The sequence below is a fragment of the Crassostrea angulata genome, chromosome 1 (assembly GCF_025612915.1).
Source record: "Crassostrea angulata isolate pt1a10 chromosome 1, ASM2561291v2, whole genome shotgun sequence".
Lineage (NCBI taxonomy): Eukaryota > Metazoa > Mollusca > Bivalvia > Ostreida > Ostreidae > Magallana > Magallana angulata.
Genome location: NC_069111.1, coordinates 1,658,003 through 1,678,392, shown reverse-complemented (window position 1 = coordinate 1,678,392; position 20,390 = coordinate 1,658,003). Strand labels below are relative to the sequence as shown.

Here is a 20,390-nt window from a genome sequence, read left to right as displayed (position 1 = left end):
TTTCAAGTTGGGTTTTTTTGTCCACTCTAAAAGGTATGGTGATACTAATGTAGCATATATCTGAATACATCTTGATAGGAATGGAAACTAATATTCCAGATCTGTTTTTATTTCATTATTAAAGGGCAATATGAAATAAGTGTATGTTATCTAATGATGTTAACAATATCACTTAGAATTGTGTCTTATTTATCTCTATCAGAACCACTCACAAAGTAGGAACTTCCAAAAATGTTTCGGAATGCTTTGGAGGAATACATTGCTCATCTCTTATTTTGTAAGCCTCTGGCCATTAATTAGTTTAACTATAAAAGAAGTTAATATCTGTTTATCGGACTTTCCCTATCGCTATTTTATCTTGTGAACCAAATGTTCATGCATCAATTTTTAGAGGCGGGAGAACACTCCAATCCACCAAGCACAGAACGGCATGCTGGGAAGCCATCTACCTCTAGTGTTCACATTTCTATAGTGAGGGTCACTGTGGGGGGAGAAGACTGGAGCCCTGGGGGGTCGCGGACTGACCGGGACAGGCGCAGCCTGAGGCCGGGCTCGGCTGGGGGTGATCGGCTCCCACCGAGGGGGGCCATACAAGTCTACGTAAAAATGTCAACAATAGGGTTACAACAGTTACTGGTTTCTAAAGCGCAGCTAGTTACTGGTTTCTACAAAGCAAGAGGTCGTTATAACAATGGAAACATGGAGCTCTACTAATTCGGGTATAGTATTTTCTGACAATTTCATAAATAGATGTAATCTTGATGGATTTTGTATGGCATTTCTAGGATTATTATGATACACAATGTATGACAAAGAATACATGTAGTAACTTAGAATGTTAAAACTACAATATTTTACAAGAGATACATGTATACAAAGTAGTATAATCTAATGTATAAATTCTTTTTTTAAATATCTATACATACAATTTCACAATACAATGTACATACATCTATATCAAAAATTCATATAAACTACACATATTCAATCTATTATAAATATAATTTACCTTTAACTCCAAGATCAATTACATGTTATATACATCCCATACACCTAATATCGAATATTTGAAAGGATCCTAATACAAACAGAGTTCTACATGCCAATATTGTAAATAACTGTACCATTATAATCAGAAGCCTACTATATCAAGCTTGTATAAAACATTGGTTTATCTACACTATAAGCAATGATTACAGACATACCTGATATTTTGAGTTCGGACAGGTCTGGGGGAGGGGGTGGGGGAAACTGGTCAACTCCAGCATCCACGGTAACCGCTCCCCTCACATCACGGACAGCATCAATCAGCTACACACAAAACAACGGCCATTACAAGTATGTTTATAAGTGTTAGAAAAAATTGGACAGTTTTACTATTATTAATACAAGTACATAATTTAATGTTTGGGAAGCCATTCAAATCATTTTGAGTTTAGTTTTTAGAAATGCAAAGATAAATGATGACTTTAGAAGTTACAAAATTATATGTAATTAATCACTTATTATTCCAGTGTAGATTTTATGTTGATATCAAAGAGATTCATAATATTACACACGTACTCTGATTGGATGAGACAGAACAATAAATGTTAGGTACACTCTGATTGGGTACGATGGAATGTTACGTACAGTTTGATTGGCTTTCCTCCAGTTCTGCTGGGCGTTTGTGTCTGCTGGATTCATGGAGACTCCTTTGGCTCCTTGTACCATGGGGGCAATGGCTGGAATCAACAGAGAACAGACAGTTAGTACCGGGCTACAGTTCTATAAGTCACTAAGGCACCAATGTATAACTATAGACTGACTACTGGTAAATGTACAAGTCATCGCATGTACTAGTTAGTACTTGATTGCTGATCGACTTTATAGTTTATATAGCACAGAAATAATATTCCGGTACTGGTACTCTCTTTTCTCATAATGATAGAGACAAAAACTATAAAACAATAATTTGGATTACAGTTTTTCAAAACAGCTGTTTAGTAAACCTTAGTACCGTAATCGGCCATTCTTGTTTATGATGACAGAATTTTACAGTTAGCAAGAGTCTTTAATATTAAATGTTAACAATTACTCAGTGTTCTTTGATTGTAAACATATCAAAAGATAACAATAATTCTGATTTCCTTTATAGTTAACCAGTTGTTATCATTAGAAACATTGCAAGTTGTTAGCAAGCAGAATAAAGAGTGAATTAAACCGATACCTACATTCTACCACACCTAAATCTGTGCAGATACAAATCAATTTAGAAAATTTAAATAAATAATATGTAAAATTAATCAATCCCTTATTTTTAAAAACAGCCCTTGACACAGTACAGTAAAACACGCTTATAACAAAGTCCCAGGGACGGACGATTTTAATTCGTTATATGCGTAATTCGTTATATCCATCAAGTTTACAACATGTAATGAAGTCTCAGGGAATGAAAATAACTTCGCTGTAAGCATCAATTCATTAAAAGCGTGTTCGCTATAACCATGTTTTACTGTATAAGTTTGCAAAATCTGATCACCATGACGAAACAGAATAAAAGCTTTCAAATTATAACATTTCGATCATCAACATTTTATCATTATGATACAATTATATCAAATGCTGCGTAACTGACTAGTCTAGTTTAACAATAATGATAGGGATGTAACTCCTTACTTGCGCGTAGATTAGAGGCCGCCTGGTTGACGTGGTCCACATATTTTGGGTCCTCGCTATTCTCCGCCTCCTGTTGCGCCACCTGCAGGACACGGTTTGCTCGCCGCGCAATGTTTGAGGCGTGGGCCCCGATACGAGGGGGGTCCTTCATCTGTATAGCATCCTCCACTCTCTCTGTGTCCCGCATAATCCCCTCCTCTGTAATACATACAAAGTGTCACAAAATCTTTATGAGCAGCAGAAAGAAGGGGATAGAATACATTACAGAATCGTCTTCTCTGTAATAAACACAGTGTCACTAAATCTTTACTGAGATTTTCGGAAACACAACACTCAGTTAGCTGATTTTCCTGCTAGCATATACAGAGACATCACAATAAAAGTGTTTTAGCTGTACCTTGTGGAAATGTTACAAATGACATACCAGTAGGTATGTTCTTGGCAGGACAGATGTAATGAGATCATCGGTCTTTAGCCTTAATTTATAACAACGCTTCCCTTTGAGGGAGGAGGTTGGGGAATAATTATATCTGAGGCCTTGTAGATCTACTGTATAATGTGGTCACATTTGTTCACTAAATTATGTGCTCTGACTGATTATATCCACCCTCAGCCTTGATGAGGAACTGGGAAGAGGGAGGGGTATATCTTGTAGTGGGCACTTAGTGTCTGACCTTACCCACCCATCCTAAGCCTTGATGAGGGCAGGGTAGAGGTATATATAATAGGCTACATTATGGGCACTAAGCTAATAATGACACCTACCCTCAGCCTTGATGAGGGCCGATGAGTCGACCGCCTCGTCCACCAGTCCCCGAAGTCTCTCCATGTTGTCCATCCAGCGCTTCTTCATCAGGTCAAAGTGCTCCTGGGCTGCTTGGTTCCCGGGGTCCTGGAACACAATCTTGGCTGCTGTGGTTACCTGGGGGGTCAGGTCATCCACCTAGGGAGGGAGAAATAGTGAAGGTCAATGAAACAAAGTCTTAGGAGAATGATGGTATAGTAAATCTAAGATTCTATAAGAAAGAAATCAACCAAGAAAATAATGACACAATTTTTCCTGCTTAAGCTGAATTCATGACAAACTATGAACTAGTAGTGATTGATTACTTCATTTTCATATACCAGGTAACTTTCAAGTACATTGCTTCTCATTCATCTACATGAACTTGAAATATTTCTCAATGAAGCTTCATATATCTTATCTAGACTAAGTGTTACATTCCATCTTATCACTGTAGGACTAATCATATTTCCACTTAAAACAGTTTCTCAACAGAATTGTCCACCCTTTGAGACCACCTTTTAAAAGTTGTTTGCCCTCACCCAACTCCGTCTCTAAACATTGGTTATTCAGGCTGAGTTGGGTACTCTACTTTTTTTACTTCTGTCAGGGGAGGGTGGACAAACAATTTTGAAATATGGTCTCAGTTAAAGCCTCCTCAGAGTTCTGTATGATGTAAATCTCACCTGAGCCGAGGTTTTGAAGATCTCCTCGACCGTTTTCTTGTTGCGACATCCTCCAGCAGTGGCCACCATTTTTGCTGTGTCAGCAAGTTTATTTGCATGTCCCTCAAAATTCTGAGATTTTTCTGCAAAGTTCTGGTCTCTACCTGGAGTACCTGTTATACAAAGGGCGGTAATTATTGCCAGAAATCACAAATATTTACACAATACAACATTGCTGTTTACAACAAATTTTATCAAGAAAACATTATACACTACTACAGTAAATGAAAATATATGTAACTCATAGAGGATGAAACACAAAATAAGTGATAAACACACTTACCGATAGGAACAATGGATGCCTCACTGAGATGTTTAAGAGGAGTAGAGATGTCGATGAAATCCTCAGCCACCTACAAAATAAGTCGCCTAATTATCTATTGTGTACCAACAATACAGGTTTTTCCCTATGAAAAACACTTTTTATGATCAATGATGATAAATGAACTGATATCATTAATATCAGTACTGGTAATCAATAGACTGATTTATAGGAACTCTTCAGTGAGATATATACCTGGTTAATGAGGGCCTCTTTGATTTTATTTTTCAACTGGAACAGCTTCTCTGACAAATGATTGGCTATGGCTCGGGCTTGAGGCGAATTTCCCTAAAATCACAATAGCCAACATAAGAAATGAGTCCCAAAGAGTCGTAATACATGGCAGCTGATTGGATGATGTTCACCATTACCTGCCCATTCCTAATGAGATCTGCCAGCTGATTGGTCAGTATCTCAGTCTCGTCACACAAACGTAATAGTTCCTTCCTCATGGGCTCGGGACAAGAGTTGGCGATCTTCCTCCCCTCCGACACGACCAGACGAGTGGCCTGCTCACCTGTAGTAGGTACACAAGCAAAAGTAGAACTAAGGAACTCAGAAACTCAAGTACACAAGCAAGGTGAATAGGACTCAGATACTGTGGAACATGCTGCTCTTGTGTTCATTTGTAAACATTTCAATAATCTTCAATAACTTCAAGATAATTTAACAGTTAATATCTGTTATAATGTTATAAATATTTTTGACAACAAATCAGCCTATTCTGGTGATCAAAGATACAAAAATACATCTAAAAGAAATATATATAATACAGTAGCCACCAATCTTAAACTCGGGCAGGGGTTGAGGTTGAAAAAATGAATATTACCTCAACCTTGTTTATACTCTTTTATATTTGAAAGGTATCAATTTGGTACCTATAATATTGGTTGGTATTGATCTACTAACTAATAAATTGGTAGCTATAAATTTGGTAGCTATTTATATGGTTCTTTAACAGACAGCCAATCAGGGGCTCTGACCTAGTCCTTTGTCGTCCATCCCAGGGTTGGCCAGCCATGTCCGGGCCTGTTCTACTTTGCCGTCCACTGTGGGAGCAGGGCGACGGATCCCACTCCGCTCCGTGTTGGCAATGGCTACATTGGTCATGTTCTGGAGATCTCCCAGCTTCTTCTGGATTTCTCGGGCCAATGACATGGCTTGTGGGGAATCCCCCTGTCATGTGAAGGAAAATACCATCTTATCACTCATGTAATGATAAATTATAATCCCTATCAAGCTGTAAAACACAGTATCAGAAAGTATTGATGACATGGAGTGAAGAGATGAACCTTTACAAACAGCATGCAATATTTTTTTGCTACAAAATGTAAGGTTGACAAGTTGACAAGCCTTGTCTTTACGAACCTTTCCGAGCTGTCTCAGCTCACACAGGGCATCCACCATTGACTCAATGTCTCCCACCGTCTTGAGGATTTGATCCCGGTCGGCTGGGTTGGTACATCTTTCTGCGATCTTCCTGGCATCGTCCAACACCTGGTGAAGGGCTTTATCTCCTACAATAAAAACACTGCACATGAACTATCAACATTAATAAGAATGTTGTATGATAATAATCCTTTATAAAATGTAAATTAAATGCAGTTTAGTTTCAAAAGCAAATCTTGAACTTTGACCTACCCAAACTACCAATCAGAGCGGCTGGATCTTGTAGCCAATCAGTGGCCTGCTTCATCTTCTGTTCAATACCACTCTGTAACCAGAAAATCAAATAGTGCAGGTTATTAAAAATGCTGCTTCAAGTACATGTACATGAACATTCTAATCATTCTAAATAACGCGAGATCTCCCGTTGCGTTACAGACCTGGGCCTTCTTCATGACGGTGATGTCATCTGCGTCCCATTCCTCCTCGTCGTACGTCGTCAGCTGTAGCACGCGGATTATCTCGTGGATCTCATCCGACATCTTCCTCACCAGGTAATCTCTGTTGGCCTGGGTGTCCTGGGGGTTCTTACCTGTATAATATAAAGCATAGAGACTATTATCATAGTCAACAGACTTATGATACTAAAGATATATGTACTAACAAATGATTGAAATTTAGTTTGAGTAATTAATTAGTGCAACTATTTCCTAGCTCCTTGACTGAGTAAAGGCTTTAACTCTCACCTGAACCTCTCTTTGAGTGATTGACCACTGATTATCATTCCAATCGTGACTCACTTTTCCAACACCTGAGTTCCGTCTGAGTTACTGACCACACAGGGTCTTACCTGAGACCTTGTCTGATTGACACTCACCTGAGTCCTTGACTGTGATGAAGGTTTTGATGCCACTGATCAGTACAGGTGTGAGGTTTTTCACCTGTTCCAGGGACCGGACCAGCATCTCCCGGTGAACCTGGTGGGTCAGCTCCTTCTCCCTGGCGTCCACTTCCTTTGTCATGCGGGTCAGTACTGGGGTCAGGTTCTGAAAAACAGATATAGGGCAAGTTGACATGGGATCTAACTTACCAACTGACCATGACATGGATTCAAATGTGCTTTATGACTTAACATAGGATCAGATCTACGATTTGACCTAGACATAGGATAAAATCTACAATATGATCTAGAAATAGGATCAAATCAACAATTTGACCTAGAAATAAGATCAAATCTACAATATGACCTAGAAATAGGATCAAATCTACAATATGACCTAGAAATAGGATCAAATCTACAATATGACCTAGATATAGGATCAAATCTGCCTTGCCATGGTAGAAGATGATCACTCTTACCCTGACATAGGTGACCAGATCTTCCATCACTCTTACCCTGGCATAGGTGACTAGATCTTCCATCATTCTTACCCTGGCATAGGTGACTAGATCTTCCATCACTCTTACCCTGGCATAGGTGACTAGATCTTCCATCATTCTTACCCTGACATAGGTGACCAGATCTTCCATCACTCTTACCCTGACATAGGTGACTAGATCTTCCATCACTCTTACCCTGGCATAGGTGACTAGATCTTCCATCACTCTTACCCTGACATAGTTGACTAGATCTTCCATCACTCTTACCCTGACATAGGTGACCAGATCTTCCATCCTCTCCACCACCTCTGTGATAGCCAGGTACTCCAGCACATTCTTACACACACGGATGATCTTCCTGACCTCAGACTCATCAAAGGCCAGCAACAGAGAGGAGGTCCCCTGGAGGATGCCTACAAAACAAACACAGCAATCAAATACAGTAGGGAAGAGGTCCCCTGGAGGATGCCTACAAAACAAACACAACAATCACTACACTAATATAGGTAACCCTCTTGACTTTAATGACCTAGTATGATTTTACACATTTCATTAAAAAAATTAAATAATGGAGGAATGAGGCTATACTTTAAAAAAGCATAAACACGAAATGTGTTGTTGGAAAAAAAATCAAACCTGTAGATGCTGACAGGCAGAACATTTATCTCCATTATACATTGAGAAGTTAAAATTGGGAGACTGTAAAGATAAATGTAGATGTTGACAGATGGTTTACTTACCTCTGGAGCCCTCAATGAGCTTCTTCCTTGCGGGGGCAGAGTAAGGGTCTGCCCTCAACATCTCCGAGGCCTGGAGGAGCAGCAGGGACGCCTCCTCCACACGATTGAGGGCGGGGGGCATATCCTGCTTAAGAATCTGGTCCTCACTGCTATTAATTGTGTCATATCCCACCTGTATAATTAAATAGATAAAGGTGAACAACCAAGGTACACATCAAAGTAATGCAAATATACATCAAAACAAACTACATGTTTATTTTATCTCATCTACAATACCAAAAAAAGTCAACCATACTTTGAAACTTACGATATTAAACTCTTTCCTTAATATATCTTGAAAAGAAACTCAGCTATGGAACACTTTACCACCTCCAACCCAGAAAGGGGCCTAACCCATGAATCAAACATGAATACATATGGTTTGAAATTCACTTAAATGTATCTTTAGGTTGATTTTATCTGAATAGCCCTCAGTCTTCCCCATATGTATCATGTACACTGACATCAGCTATATTTACAATATAAAGACCAAAAGTCATATTACACTATCGATCCATTTGCATCATCTAAAACCCTGAATATGTACCCGACAAACATGCCATTGCTGGAGAATTTGTTTGGTTTTACATTATCCTCACATTAATTAGTTTAGACTAATTTTTTACATATAAAAATCAAAAACATGTTTTCTCTTTCACAAAAGGTGAAGACACAATACAGACATAATAAACTGATGTTAGAATTGTTTGAGGTAGCTTTCAATGTCAATATATTCTGTTGGGAGAAAGGAAATTGAATCAAAACTAATCATTTGACCTTAAAGCTGACATGAATTCATAAATACGCATTATTTCCCTTTTTTCTCCGCCTACCGCCATATTAGTTGTCGATTTCTATTGTTCTGTTCATCGCTACACACCCCCTATATAAGGCCGAGAATACTATTCATGCTTCACCGCATTCAGGAATTTCGGATGGAAACGTTGTTACTTTCTTGGATTTACTATCATTTAGCTACTGTGTTGGATGTAGTGTCGCTGGGGTTTTCAAGAAGATGCAGACGTTATGCACTCTGTATGAACGACACACATGTTCGATGTGCATGCGAAGTAAGGCAGCACAGTCTGAGCAAAATAATACAGATAACTTGGAAATCCTTTCAAAGAATAAATATATCTTGTATTTCATTGATTGTTGTTTTCTTTATTCTTTATTACTACATTTTACTACAGTGTGTAGTTTATGCATTTTGAAGTCCGTGCAACGTGAATGCCTCGATCGGAAAGAAACTGACCGTAACTTTCTCAACCGGTATATATACCCCAGTGGCAGTAGAGGAGCGATCGAAAATAATATGGCAACCAAATGCTTTTATGAATTCATGTCAGCTTTAAGCTTTCAGAATGACCTTGAATATACCTGTCACTTCAATAAGAATGACCATGAATTTACATTTTTTTATGACTGTGATTTTGTTCTCTCAAAATATGAAAAAATGCTTTTGGTACACCCAAATCTATGTCCTCACCCCTGTCATCTATTTACACAAGTGCCTTTTGACTACGTCATTCTTCAATATCTGTGAGATCCAGAAAGCACATTTTAAATTTATTTAATTTCATAGAAATTATAAAATTCAAAGACAGATTATAGTGTTGTCTCATTTAAACATTTCCCTTGAAGTAATTTTAGATCTTATTTAGCATGTTTAGGGATAATACAAACTCTGTGTTTTTAAATTACAAGACAGGACATGATTTAGAGGTCCCTTAACATTACATAAACTTCCTACTCATAAAACCACCAAATATAGCAAACAAGGAAATTTATTTACATATACATTATTTTTAAGAAATCCCACTAATAGGTCCTTGGTGGTAAGAGGGCTGTTTGTGAGAGCCACCTTCTTACGTTTGTTTTAGAATTTGAATCTTTGTCAACACAGCAAACAATACCAGGACCAGGACAGAAAGCCAGGAAGAACCCCCGCATCAGGACGGAAGTCATTCAATCAGTCCACTTATAGATCAATGGAATGTTTAAACAAATCTCAAGTACTCAGAAAAACCTAAATACAGTACAGAACCTAAATATAGCGTAGCATGCTGCACTTAAAAACTCCCAGAGTTTGGAATGTGTGTTAATATACACTACCAGTATATTTTGAGGACTTAGGCTTTCTATACCCCAACCTCCACAACTGTGAATTGATGACTAAAACAAGTATAAATGCTCTAAATATCTCATTTGTTTGCTTTCTCTTTAATTAATCATTATTAGGCAGAATTGTATACTGCTCACAAACCCATTTCTCTTTCTAACTCCTTCATCCTCTCAGTAAGTGTTACAAACCCTGGTTGATTGTGATGAAATCATTAATTCCCCCCTACCTCCCTCCCAGTGCCCACTACAACTGAGAACATCTTATATGACTAGCCCTATCTGCTCACACATTTTATCAAAACCCCATCACCCCTCCCTGCTGAGGTGGAATTTCATTCATACACTGATCATACTCTTCATCATTAATATGTACAGTAAATGTATACAGTGTTATTTCGACCCGTGTAATTTTCGTCCTTCTACACTTGCAAACAATTTCGCCCTGTCTTGAATTCACCCAGACACAGTTGAGTTTAAAGAGATATAATATGAGACATTGAAAATCGCCCAGTTTTAAAATCACCTGCTGAAAAGGGGCAAATATATTGGGGGTGGGGGGATGTATACAGTATTTGTACATGTGTATATTGTACACTGCTTTAATAATCCCTCCCATCAAACACACACACATACACCCCAAACAATGCCCCTTCTACACAGACATGATTCCCCCTAACTTTACAGGTCTGACCTCCGCCTTTAACTGATGCATTAGTCATCGATGTCTCTGAGTGATTAACATCAAACAAAGGAACAATGTAATTATGTATGCAGACCAATGCAGTATCAATATTACTCAGATATCATCACCTGCACCATATCTGCAGGCCACAGAAGATTCGTGTTACTGGAACCCCCCACCTCCCCTCCTAAACAATCAAAATTGTAAGAGACAAGTTTATCTCAATATATATTATACAGACTCTGAGGGTATCAATTCTGCAGAAAACTGCTCATGCACATCAGGAAATGTGATGTTATTTCTATAAGAGGAAACAGTAACGAATTTTAATTCCCTGTACACAGTATTAACCAACAGACTAAAATTTGTTCCAAAGATTCCAAACTTATTTCACTTTTTTACCTACCAAAGACTTATGTTCTAAATCAATATATAAATGTTTTATATTAATTGCTTTAAAAAATATTTTTAAATACAAAATTAATTTTTATTAATAAATGACCCTACTGAGAGACCTGTCTATTACAACACCTTGATAACCCGACACAAAGTAGCAGGTAAATGATGACGACTACCGTACTAGGCGCTGCTGTAAGAGAGACTGACCTTGACCAGGTTGTCGACCGCCAGTTTGACCGTCTGTACGGGGCGGGCCAGGTCCGGCATGGCGTTCCCATCCTCAGCCTCTTCATGGAGAATGACCAGTCTGGACACCTAAAACACACACACAAAGTTAGATACAGGGTTATGTAAAATCTCACAAACACAGATACAGGAAAAACTTCATACATTGTACTGTATAGTTATACAACTAGAATTAGAACTGTTCATGATGGACCAATATCATTTGCACAAGATGGAGTAATAACCCATGCAGTTTTTGATGATGTAACCTTGACCTTTTGCATTGATATCAAAACAAGGTCATAATGCACCATTAGATCATGGACAATCTTTCTGAAAGGTATGGATCCCGTTCCTTTTTTCTTTTTCTTGTAAATGTTATGGAACAGATATGAAACAAATATGGATTGAGAGTTTGATAGAACAGACAGATGACAGATGAACAGGATACCAGGGACCCAACAATTTGCTTGTACTAGTTAGCAGAGCTGGAAGATTCTCTACTTATATAATGCTAGTAATGACTGAGTTAACTGTCATTCCCTGATAAAGTCACCAAATGTCTGAATTTAAAAATAAACATGATTTGATTTTGATTACTGCAGCATTCACAGCAAAATTACATGTAAACGCATTACAAAAACTTCAACCATATCTGATAGATGAGGCATCTAGCCACTGAACAATAATTGTTACAAGCTTCCTGAGAGACTTTTTTATGAACACTTTGAATGCTATTGTACATAGAGCACTATTGATACTGCTGTAACATTATTGTTGCTCTCCCAATAGTTCCACTGGTTTTACTTATTAATTCCGATTAATTTCAGATTAGGCATGTCAGCAGTATTCATTCTCTCCTTCTGATGTTATATCACTGATTACAGGAATTACCAATAATGTTAATCCTTAATGAAAGGGAGATAAATCACCCAATGCACTGATTCTTCTTAAGAAATCAAGGCAGGCACTTCAAAAGCTAATCACCAAATCACCAGATTAACTGGATCAATCACAGAGTGAAATGTTAATACCTAAAGCTCACTTTAATCTCTCACTCTCTCACCCTCTCTTATGAACATTTGACAACCAAGTATCTTTTTTATTGTCTCTTCAAAGCCCTCATCTACATTTTTTCTCTTCTCTCTTTCCCTTCCTGCCTTCAGTCTCCATCATATGTTTTAAAATTCCTAATCTCTCTCTCTCTCTCTCTCTGTCTCTCTCTCTCTCTCTCTGCCTTCAGTCTCCATCATCTGTTGTGTACACTGTGTGATGCTGACAGGAACACAAGGAACATGACAATCATTGTAACTACACAATACCAGAGATGTCTGAGAGATTCCAGGTGTAAACACAGCGGGTCATCAACATGTGGTGTGTGTGCTCCTGTAGCAGCTTCCGATTCCTACACCCCCCTATATCAGGCCATGTTCCTGTTGACGCCCCCACTTCCACTTATTTCTATCCACCCTACTACCATCCAACACCCTTTTCAGCTGAAATATTTTAGCTACATCCTACATGTATCTATTACAATTCCTCAGCCTATCAGTGAATGCACATCTGGTTAACTGTTAATGGTTATGTTGTGGTTTTTAGTGCAAACTATCAAAGCTTCATTGTATCCTCCTGCTCTTACATCCCTACTGCTTACATCCCCTCCCCCATTACACCAGCAAATCTGACTGTGTGGTTGATCTGTGTGGTTCATACTAAAGCAATATCTCTTACACCTGAGTGTGTGGTTTACAGTAAACTAGGCTGTTTTCTAATGCTCTATAACAGACTAGCACACATCCCACCCCCTCACTCCCCCACACTGGATGTGTGGTGTTCACTAAGCTTAGTGTAGTGTTCTCATCTATAGTTACACCCCAACCCCCGAACCCCACACAAAATTATTAAATACTAAACCTTTCCCTTGAATGGGTGTTACTGTACCAAACTAAGATACACACATCTCACCTTCCGACCCCTCCCCCAAATCTGTGAGTGTGTGCTGTACATGATCCCTCACACACCCCCATTCCCTACACATTGTACACTTGGCTTGTAGCTGGGCTATCAACACCCCCCCCCCCCCCCCATAATCAGAATCACACACAGCATGTTCTTACACTCAGAATACACAACTGTCTCACTACATCAATCCTATCTCCAAACAGTTGCAATCCAAACTAAAAAACAACTATCAAAATATTTCAAATTCCCAAACCCTCCTGATTCAGCTTTATCAACATAAAGGTTATGATGCCACACAAACATGTGTATCTTCCTGTATATCAACATCTTCGCCAGCCAAGGGTTTTCGGTCCACTTTGCTCCCCATAAACCCTTGGCGGATTTCATTACGAAAACTCGGTGATGTGGTGGCGCTATCTAGCGAGCAACTTGAGTTGCGCCCCTTGCATATTTACATTTTAATCGAAGTAAACAACGGGTTTTATATACACTACGGCATTAATACAACTTGAAAACATGTTGACTACCGAATATCGGAACATAATTAACGATGCTATTAAATACGAATTAAGTTATAACCATGGGAAAGCACGGAATGTTCTATTCATAGTGTTTTGTAAGGATCTGTACCGGGAGTGAAAAAGTCGCCGATTTATATGAAAGCTTTCATGCCATAAAGCCAGGTATCGTTGTCGTGAATAATGCGAACCAAACAAATAAAATAAAACAGAGCTCATTGAACCTTTAAAAGCAATAACCATAAGCAAGAACGAATATACTAACAGGATAGGCAACTTCTACATTCGCCATGTTTACTTCCCATGCTATCACGCGAGCATTGACAAGTTTGCAGAACTATGTATAATCCCAGTAAAATACGTAGGTTTTTAAAGCGATCTGGTTAGACCATCGTTGGGGAGGCACTGTACTCGAGAACTTGTGCCTCAACTTGTTAAAAGCACCGAATGTTTTACCAAATATCACACACGTGTTTTCTTTTAAAGTTTTTATTTACAAGCACTGCGATTGGATCAGCTACTCCCAGCTGCAGCCAATCATAAAACGGAGCTTGTCACCGAGTTTTCGTAATGAAATCCGCCAAGGGTTTATGGGGAGCAAAGTGGACCGAAAACCCTTGGCTAGCGAAGATGGTATATCAATGACCCAATATTATTCAAACTGAGCACAGATCTATAGATACTCATAAATAGATAGACAATTGATATCATATAAAAATCTGCACAGACAGCTGCCAATAGTGCAGAAACGACCTTGACCTTTTCTTTATGACTGGTCAGAGTCTGTTGAATCAGATTCAATCCTGAGCCAACATTCCTCAGAGCATTGGATCATTCCACTGGAAACATTTGACCATCTGTGTAATATTACTACTGGAAGATCTAGAGATGTGGGAGCCTGTATGAATCATACTAAGTACATGTAGCTGTTTTTTCCAAATCTTGATGCTTTAATTATCACTTTGGGTGTTAGACTCCTGCGGGAAGTCTAATGAGGTCAGACTACACAAACGAGTGGAATGTGACCCCTTAATTCATTAACAAACTATAGCAATCAGATCTCACCCCCCTCCACAGAGGAAGGTAGAGCACTGACTCAGCTTCCACATGCTACGGCGTTCAGGGCATAAAGACGCATTTTTCTTTTCTTAGTGGGGTATATTGTTCATGAAATATTCAGCAGGTCTAGATACCAAACTGAACAGAGGGGGATTGTGAGTGTGGAATTTAAAGTGACGGCATGTGGAAGAATGTTGATAAACTGTTTTATATAAGTACTCCACTACAATACCATCACCATCCCTGAGTGTTAGTACCACAGGTTGCTACCGAGTGATGACTTAGCACTTCCTTATTAGCATGAGTGCAAATAATTAAAAAAAGCTGTAACATGTACTTCACTATCAATCCAATTACGTTGGCTAAATAATGAGTCCATGATTGCATGTACATTTTTAGTTATAAATAAGACATTATAAATCCTACGCCTGTTCTAAGACAGTTAACAAAGTTTTATTTTGGCTTTTATTTGTCCTTGACCTTTTCACCCACCCCCTCATTTCAAGGTAAGATCATGCGATTCCTGTTTAGAAATGAGATGTCATCAGGTGTGAGTTAGTCAACTTTTTACGCTTCATGCTCTGTGAAGACTGCACATAAATTTGTAAACTAAAACCTCCTTCCAATAAAATTATTTCCAGACAAGAACAAGCTACTTCGTGATTAGCTTTCACTATCTGCTGGATGCAGTGGGTTTTTGTTTGTGATTACTTATACATGAAGATGAGCTGTCTAGACAACCTGACCAATAAACCAAACCCCCCCCCCCCCCCCCCCATCCATAGAGATTTAGAAAGGGAGAGGTAAGAGGATGACCAACTGTCAGTTTTGCTTGCTCAAACAAATATTAATCTGATCACTTCTCATAATAGGCCATTAATACTTTCTAACAATTTTTTGACAGAACAAAAATAAGGAACATTTACTTGTGATTGATTTTATTCCACATAGGATAGGCTTAGCCCCAGCTCCACATAGGATAGGCTTAGCCCCAGCTCCACATAGGATAGGCTTAGCCCCAGCTGACTGGGGTTAATCCCAATAATGCAATTGGTCTAATAGTTGGTGGGGTTTTTTTTATCTTTGACTGATAAAGCTTTGATGAGATATTGCTATGATTGTATACTTTTTGTCTACAGTAGTAGCATGTGTACATGTTGCTTGGTGTGGTGATAAATCCTCCCTGTGGTAGGGCCAAACAAACATTATTCCAGTAAAGAGAAGGCTGATGCCCTTCATGAGGATGTAATAACACTCTTTTATCAAAAACAATTGGAAGGAATCACAGAATCTTAATTGTGATCTCATTCATGAGAAGTTAGTCACTCAGAGCAATTGGCACAGCCCCACGGCAACAAGTAGCAGGGCATCAAAAGCCATCACCGATACGCTCATCCATCTGTCAGAATGAATTGTTCATTTCCTTGTCAATATCATTTTGCCAATCTTCAAGAATATGTCCCTCCCAGCTAATGGACCATTCAACAGCTCATGCTGTAGTTTTTATAACAATGACATCTAAGTGACTCAGCCTCCCTATTCCCAAAATCAACTGTATCTAATTATCACTGTCTACACATCTGTTCTGCTCTCCCATCTTTTTTGCTTTGTTAAAGTAATACCCTACATTAAATCTAATCACACATTTAAATCTGTCAATTGTTATAATTTACAAAATTACCCAAAATTTACACAGCATAATGCAACATAACAGTTGCAAGAGAAGGGCTTTCTGCATCAGTGATCGTAGATATTACAGGTTTCTTTGTCGGATAAAAAAAACCTGTGTTATGTGGGAAAACTCTGCTTATCTGACATTTATGTAATAATAGGTTATGTGGATTGTGTGATCATGTGTTAGATAGTGATAGGTCAAAATAATATGTATCACTTCTTATTTATTATGAAATCTATATATCACTTGATGGATCTCTCTCTCCCTTTCTCTCTCACTCTCTCGTCTCTTTCACTGATCTATGAACTCTCTATTGCATTTAATACAAACCTTAATTATTTTAAGACGAGTATTTTATAAATGAGGATATCAACAATTTTAATTGTTTTAATTAGACAACAAGTACTTTGCACATGAAGTGGTTTGTGACATTATGCATTGAGGGCTGTCACGATATATTTGTCTACTTAATTTTGTTTTCAAGTGCAAAAATATAGAGAACTCAGAAGAAAACATGTTTATTATCATGACAATGTACCACTGTCACGATCTGATTAAAATACAGATCTCTACATAAGCGCACAGTGCAGAGAGCTGTGCGCTTATGTAGAGATCTGTATTTTAATCAGATTGGCATTGTCATTAATGTTTTTTGCAACTTTTCTAACAGCTGGAAAATAACCATGATAACATGATTTTTTTTTAATTTCCAAGACTTTACAATTGTTTTACATGATTTATTTAATTCCAGGTGAATTTAATATAAATGTTTTCTCGACAATTTCTACATCTCATTCTATGACAGATATGAAGATGTAAATACAAGGGGCAGACAACTTTACCTACCTGCTGTGCCACTGGCTCCAGAATGCTTTCTATGGTTTTTGTGTGGAACACAGGCATCTTGAATAATCCCGAGTCCAGAAACACAACCAGCTACAAATGCAGCCTGAAAACTTATCACTTAAACACTTCCGTCCTGCCCTCGGATCGCAATAATTAAATCACAAGTATTCGACAGCCAAACTCTGGAAAATCCGGAAGTAACTTTCACTTCGTAGACTTAGTTTCGTATTCAAGCGGCCTTCAATATATGTTTAAAAATTCTTTTTCTGTATGGTATTGTATACTTAAAATATAATTAGGAACCTATATAAAGTTTTCTGTGCATCAGATTGTTTTTAAGTTATTGAAAAACGCGAATAGAAACTTGAGAAGGCGCGTGCTAATTACCATATTTGGAAAGTCGACCCCTGATCAACAAGGTCAACCGGAACAGGTGCGCTTATTTGTTTATTTCACTATAATTAATCATATGTCAACTGTCGGATCAAATTATTTCAGATATGAACAAAACTAGTCTTAACTCTTAATTTTCTGGGAATATTAATAAACATTAAGTAAAATAATTTAATCGATTTTCTTTTATTTAGAAATGGCTTGTAAATATTTGTAAATGTTTTACTTTTAAAATTTACTTTGAATTTTAAAAAGGTGATCGCTAATCGTTTACATTTTATTTCACCATAAAATTTAGGCGATAAAACAACGCACCAATTACTTCGGTGAAATTTTATCCACACTTTCATTCATTATCTCAAACAAATCGATCGATCAATCAATCAATCACTATAACTAACTCAATTAATCAATAAGTTTTTGCACAGAACGCTCAATTTAATTGATTCTTGACAGACTTTAGTGATATTTTAGTTCAGCCAAAAAAAGATGAATGAATAAATAAATAAACAAAACACAACAAGAGAAACACACACACAACTCCCGTCAATTAAACTTCAAAATCCTTATCCATTGAGAAGGAGGAGGAGGGGAGAGAACAGGGACGCGCACACTTTCTTGGCTTGTCGATTTCCCCGTACCATTATAATGTCTTATAAGATATAATTTAACACGCATCGGTTAATTAATAATACATATAAATTATAGCACACAAAGCATCAATGATAAACCTTCATTAAATACATGTATTGATTTTTTTCCTCTATTGAAAAAAAGATCCATTTAGATTCGATCGCCGAACAGAGTATACTGTACTTGCCGCAGAAAACCAAACTATGCTCTATTGATGCATACTAATTTTGAGTCAATTCTGGATTGTGATTTCATTTTTGTCGACGATGATAAAAAGGTTTGAAAATAATTCTACTTTAAACAAAAATATTGTCAACATAGTTATGTTGCATGTTGACATAACTATCTTGCATTTCATCATATTTATCTTGCATGTCGACATAATTAATAGAAAAATAACTTGTACACAAGGGGCAGAGATATGCCACCATAAATCCGAGATTTTTTAAGTAAAAATTTAATAATTTGTTTTTTTTATTTAGATTAATTTGATAAATATAGCCCCAATGAATTATGTTGCATGTAGACATAACTATCTTGCATGTCGACATATTTGATAAAAAAAAATAACTTGCACACAAGGGACAGAAATATGCCACCATAGTTTTGTGAAAAGAAATTGATTTCCAATTTCTTCCAAATGGACATATCTCTCTAGGCACGTAGCATCGATTTTGAAAAGGGGTGGGGGGAGGTGGAGTTGGGCAAGACTCGATCATCCAAAAAATCTTGACAAGCTAAAAAAAAATAACTTTCCAGATATCAAGAAAATCGTTATCCGTGGGGGGTGGATACCATAGTATACCTATAACTTAAATTACACTTTTTAATTTCCTATTTTATTTTCATTTCATTTTTTTTACATACTCTCGAAAAAGTGGGGAGGGGCAGCTCCATGCGCCATATGTAAATTCATTTTTTTAATATGTAAATTTAAGAAAAATATTTACTGCGAGAAAAAGTGTGGGGGCACCCCCCCCCCCCCCCTACATATATGTACCTACTCTCCTCCTCCTCCCTCTCTAATTTAAGGCTTGGGGTAAAATGCTGACGATGGACCCTCCACTTTGGAGGGTCCATAGTGGAGGGGGTGGAGCTTGGCGTGTCAGTCTTAATTCAGAGTCCGATTGATCTGTCGTTCCAATTATGTTATCAGAAACAGAATGGGGCACATTGTTTTATTTATATGACTTTTAAACACAAGCACATAAAACTTCTCTCCCCTAATTGACGATGACGAATGGTGGCACTTTCATTTAGGTGCTGGGTTTTTTAAAAGTACATATTGTTCATTAGTTCTACACAAGGTGTTTATAGTAAAAATATTACAGTTGCATTATTGCTGAAATGGACAAAATTTTTAAAATTTATAACAGCTTATGAATTTTATTCTACAAAAGTGTAAGTCTTGTAAAAATGATTAATTCATTTTATATTACATTTCCTTTAAATGTCCCTATGTCCTGAAGATAATTGTGCTGAAATTTCTAAATGCACTATGACATGGCGAGACATTTCAAACACCGGACATTGTCTCCGACAACAATCCGCATTGTTAATACATATTTTGCAACGAAGCTGACACTCTTGGTGACTTGGAATTCGGACTCAGATATTTCCGATAATCATATTGTTTGAGAACAAGATCATCGGGTGGTTTTCTTAATTTTTCTGTAAATAATTGTCAACATCCATAGCATTTTTTTTACTTTTAATATATTAACATTTGTTACTCGGGGGAAAAAAGATAAATCTCTCCCAACGTTGAGGTGAGTTAACCTCCTGTTCACAGTCTCACTGGACTCAGAATAATTGTTACACAAACATAGAGTAATTTATG

General features: G+C 37.6%; 1 protein-coding gene across 16 annotated transcripts in view; it reads right to left on the bottom strand.

The window, feature by feature from the left end:
• Positions 1-17,746, bottom strand: part of LOC128185627 (vinculin-like) — a 28,699-nt gene extending 10,953 nt beyond the window's left edge. For 6 of the 16 annotated variants that reach the window (XM_052855283.1, XM_052855305.1, XM_052855320.1 and 3 more), the window contains exons 1-18: positions 17,525-17,745; positions 11,447-11,554; positions 7,996-8,167; positions 7,523-7,668; positions 6,753-6,921; positions 6,316-6,467; positions 6,131-6,203; positions 5,858-6,006; positions 5,473-5,665; positions 4,861-5,006; positions 4,685-4,777; positions 4,451-4,520; positions 4,129-4,280; positions 3,424-3,601; positions 2,659-2,856; positions 2,214-2,231; positions 1,633-1,724; positions 1,206-1,311 (exon numbers count right to left, since the gene is read on the bottom strand). In XM_052855283.1, coding sequence (XP_052711243.1) covers positions 1,206-1,311; positions 1,633-1,724; positions 2,214-2,231; positions 2,659-2,856; positions 3,424-3,601; positions 4,129-4,280; positions 4,451-4,520; positions 4,685-4,777; positions 4,861-5,006; positions 5,473-5,665; positions 5,858-6,006; positions 6,131-6,203; positions 6,316-6,467; positions 6,753-6,921; positions 7,523-7,668; positions 7,996-8,167; positions 11,447-11,554; positions 17,525-17,581 — 2,272 coding nt within the window. In that variant the 5' untranslated portion in view covers positions 17,582-17,745. The other 10 variants (XM_052855245.1, XM_052855262.1, XM_052855276.1 and 7 more) reach the window with 6 other exon arrangements.
• Positions 17,747-20,390: the final 2,644 nt, after the last annotated feature.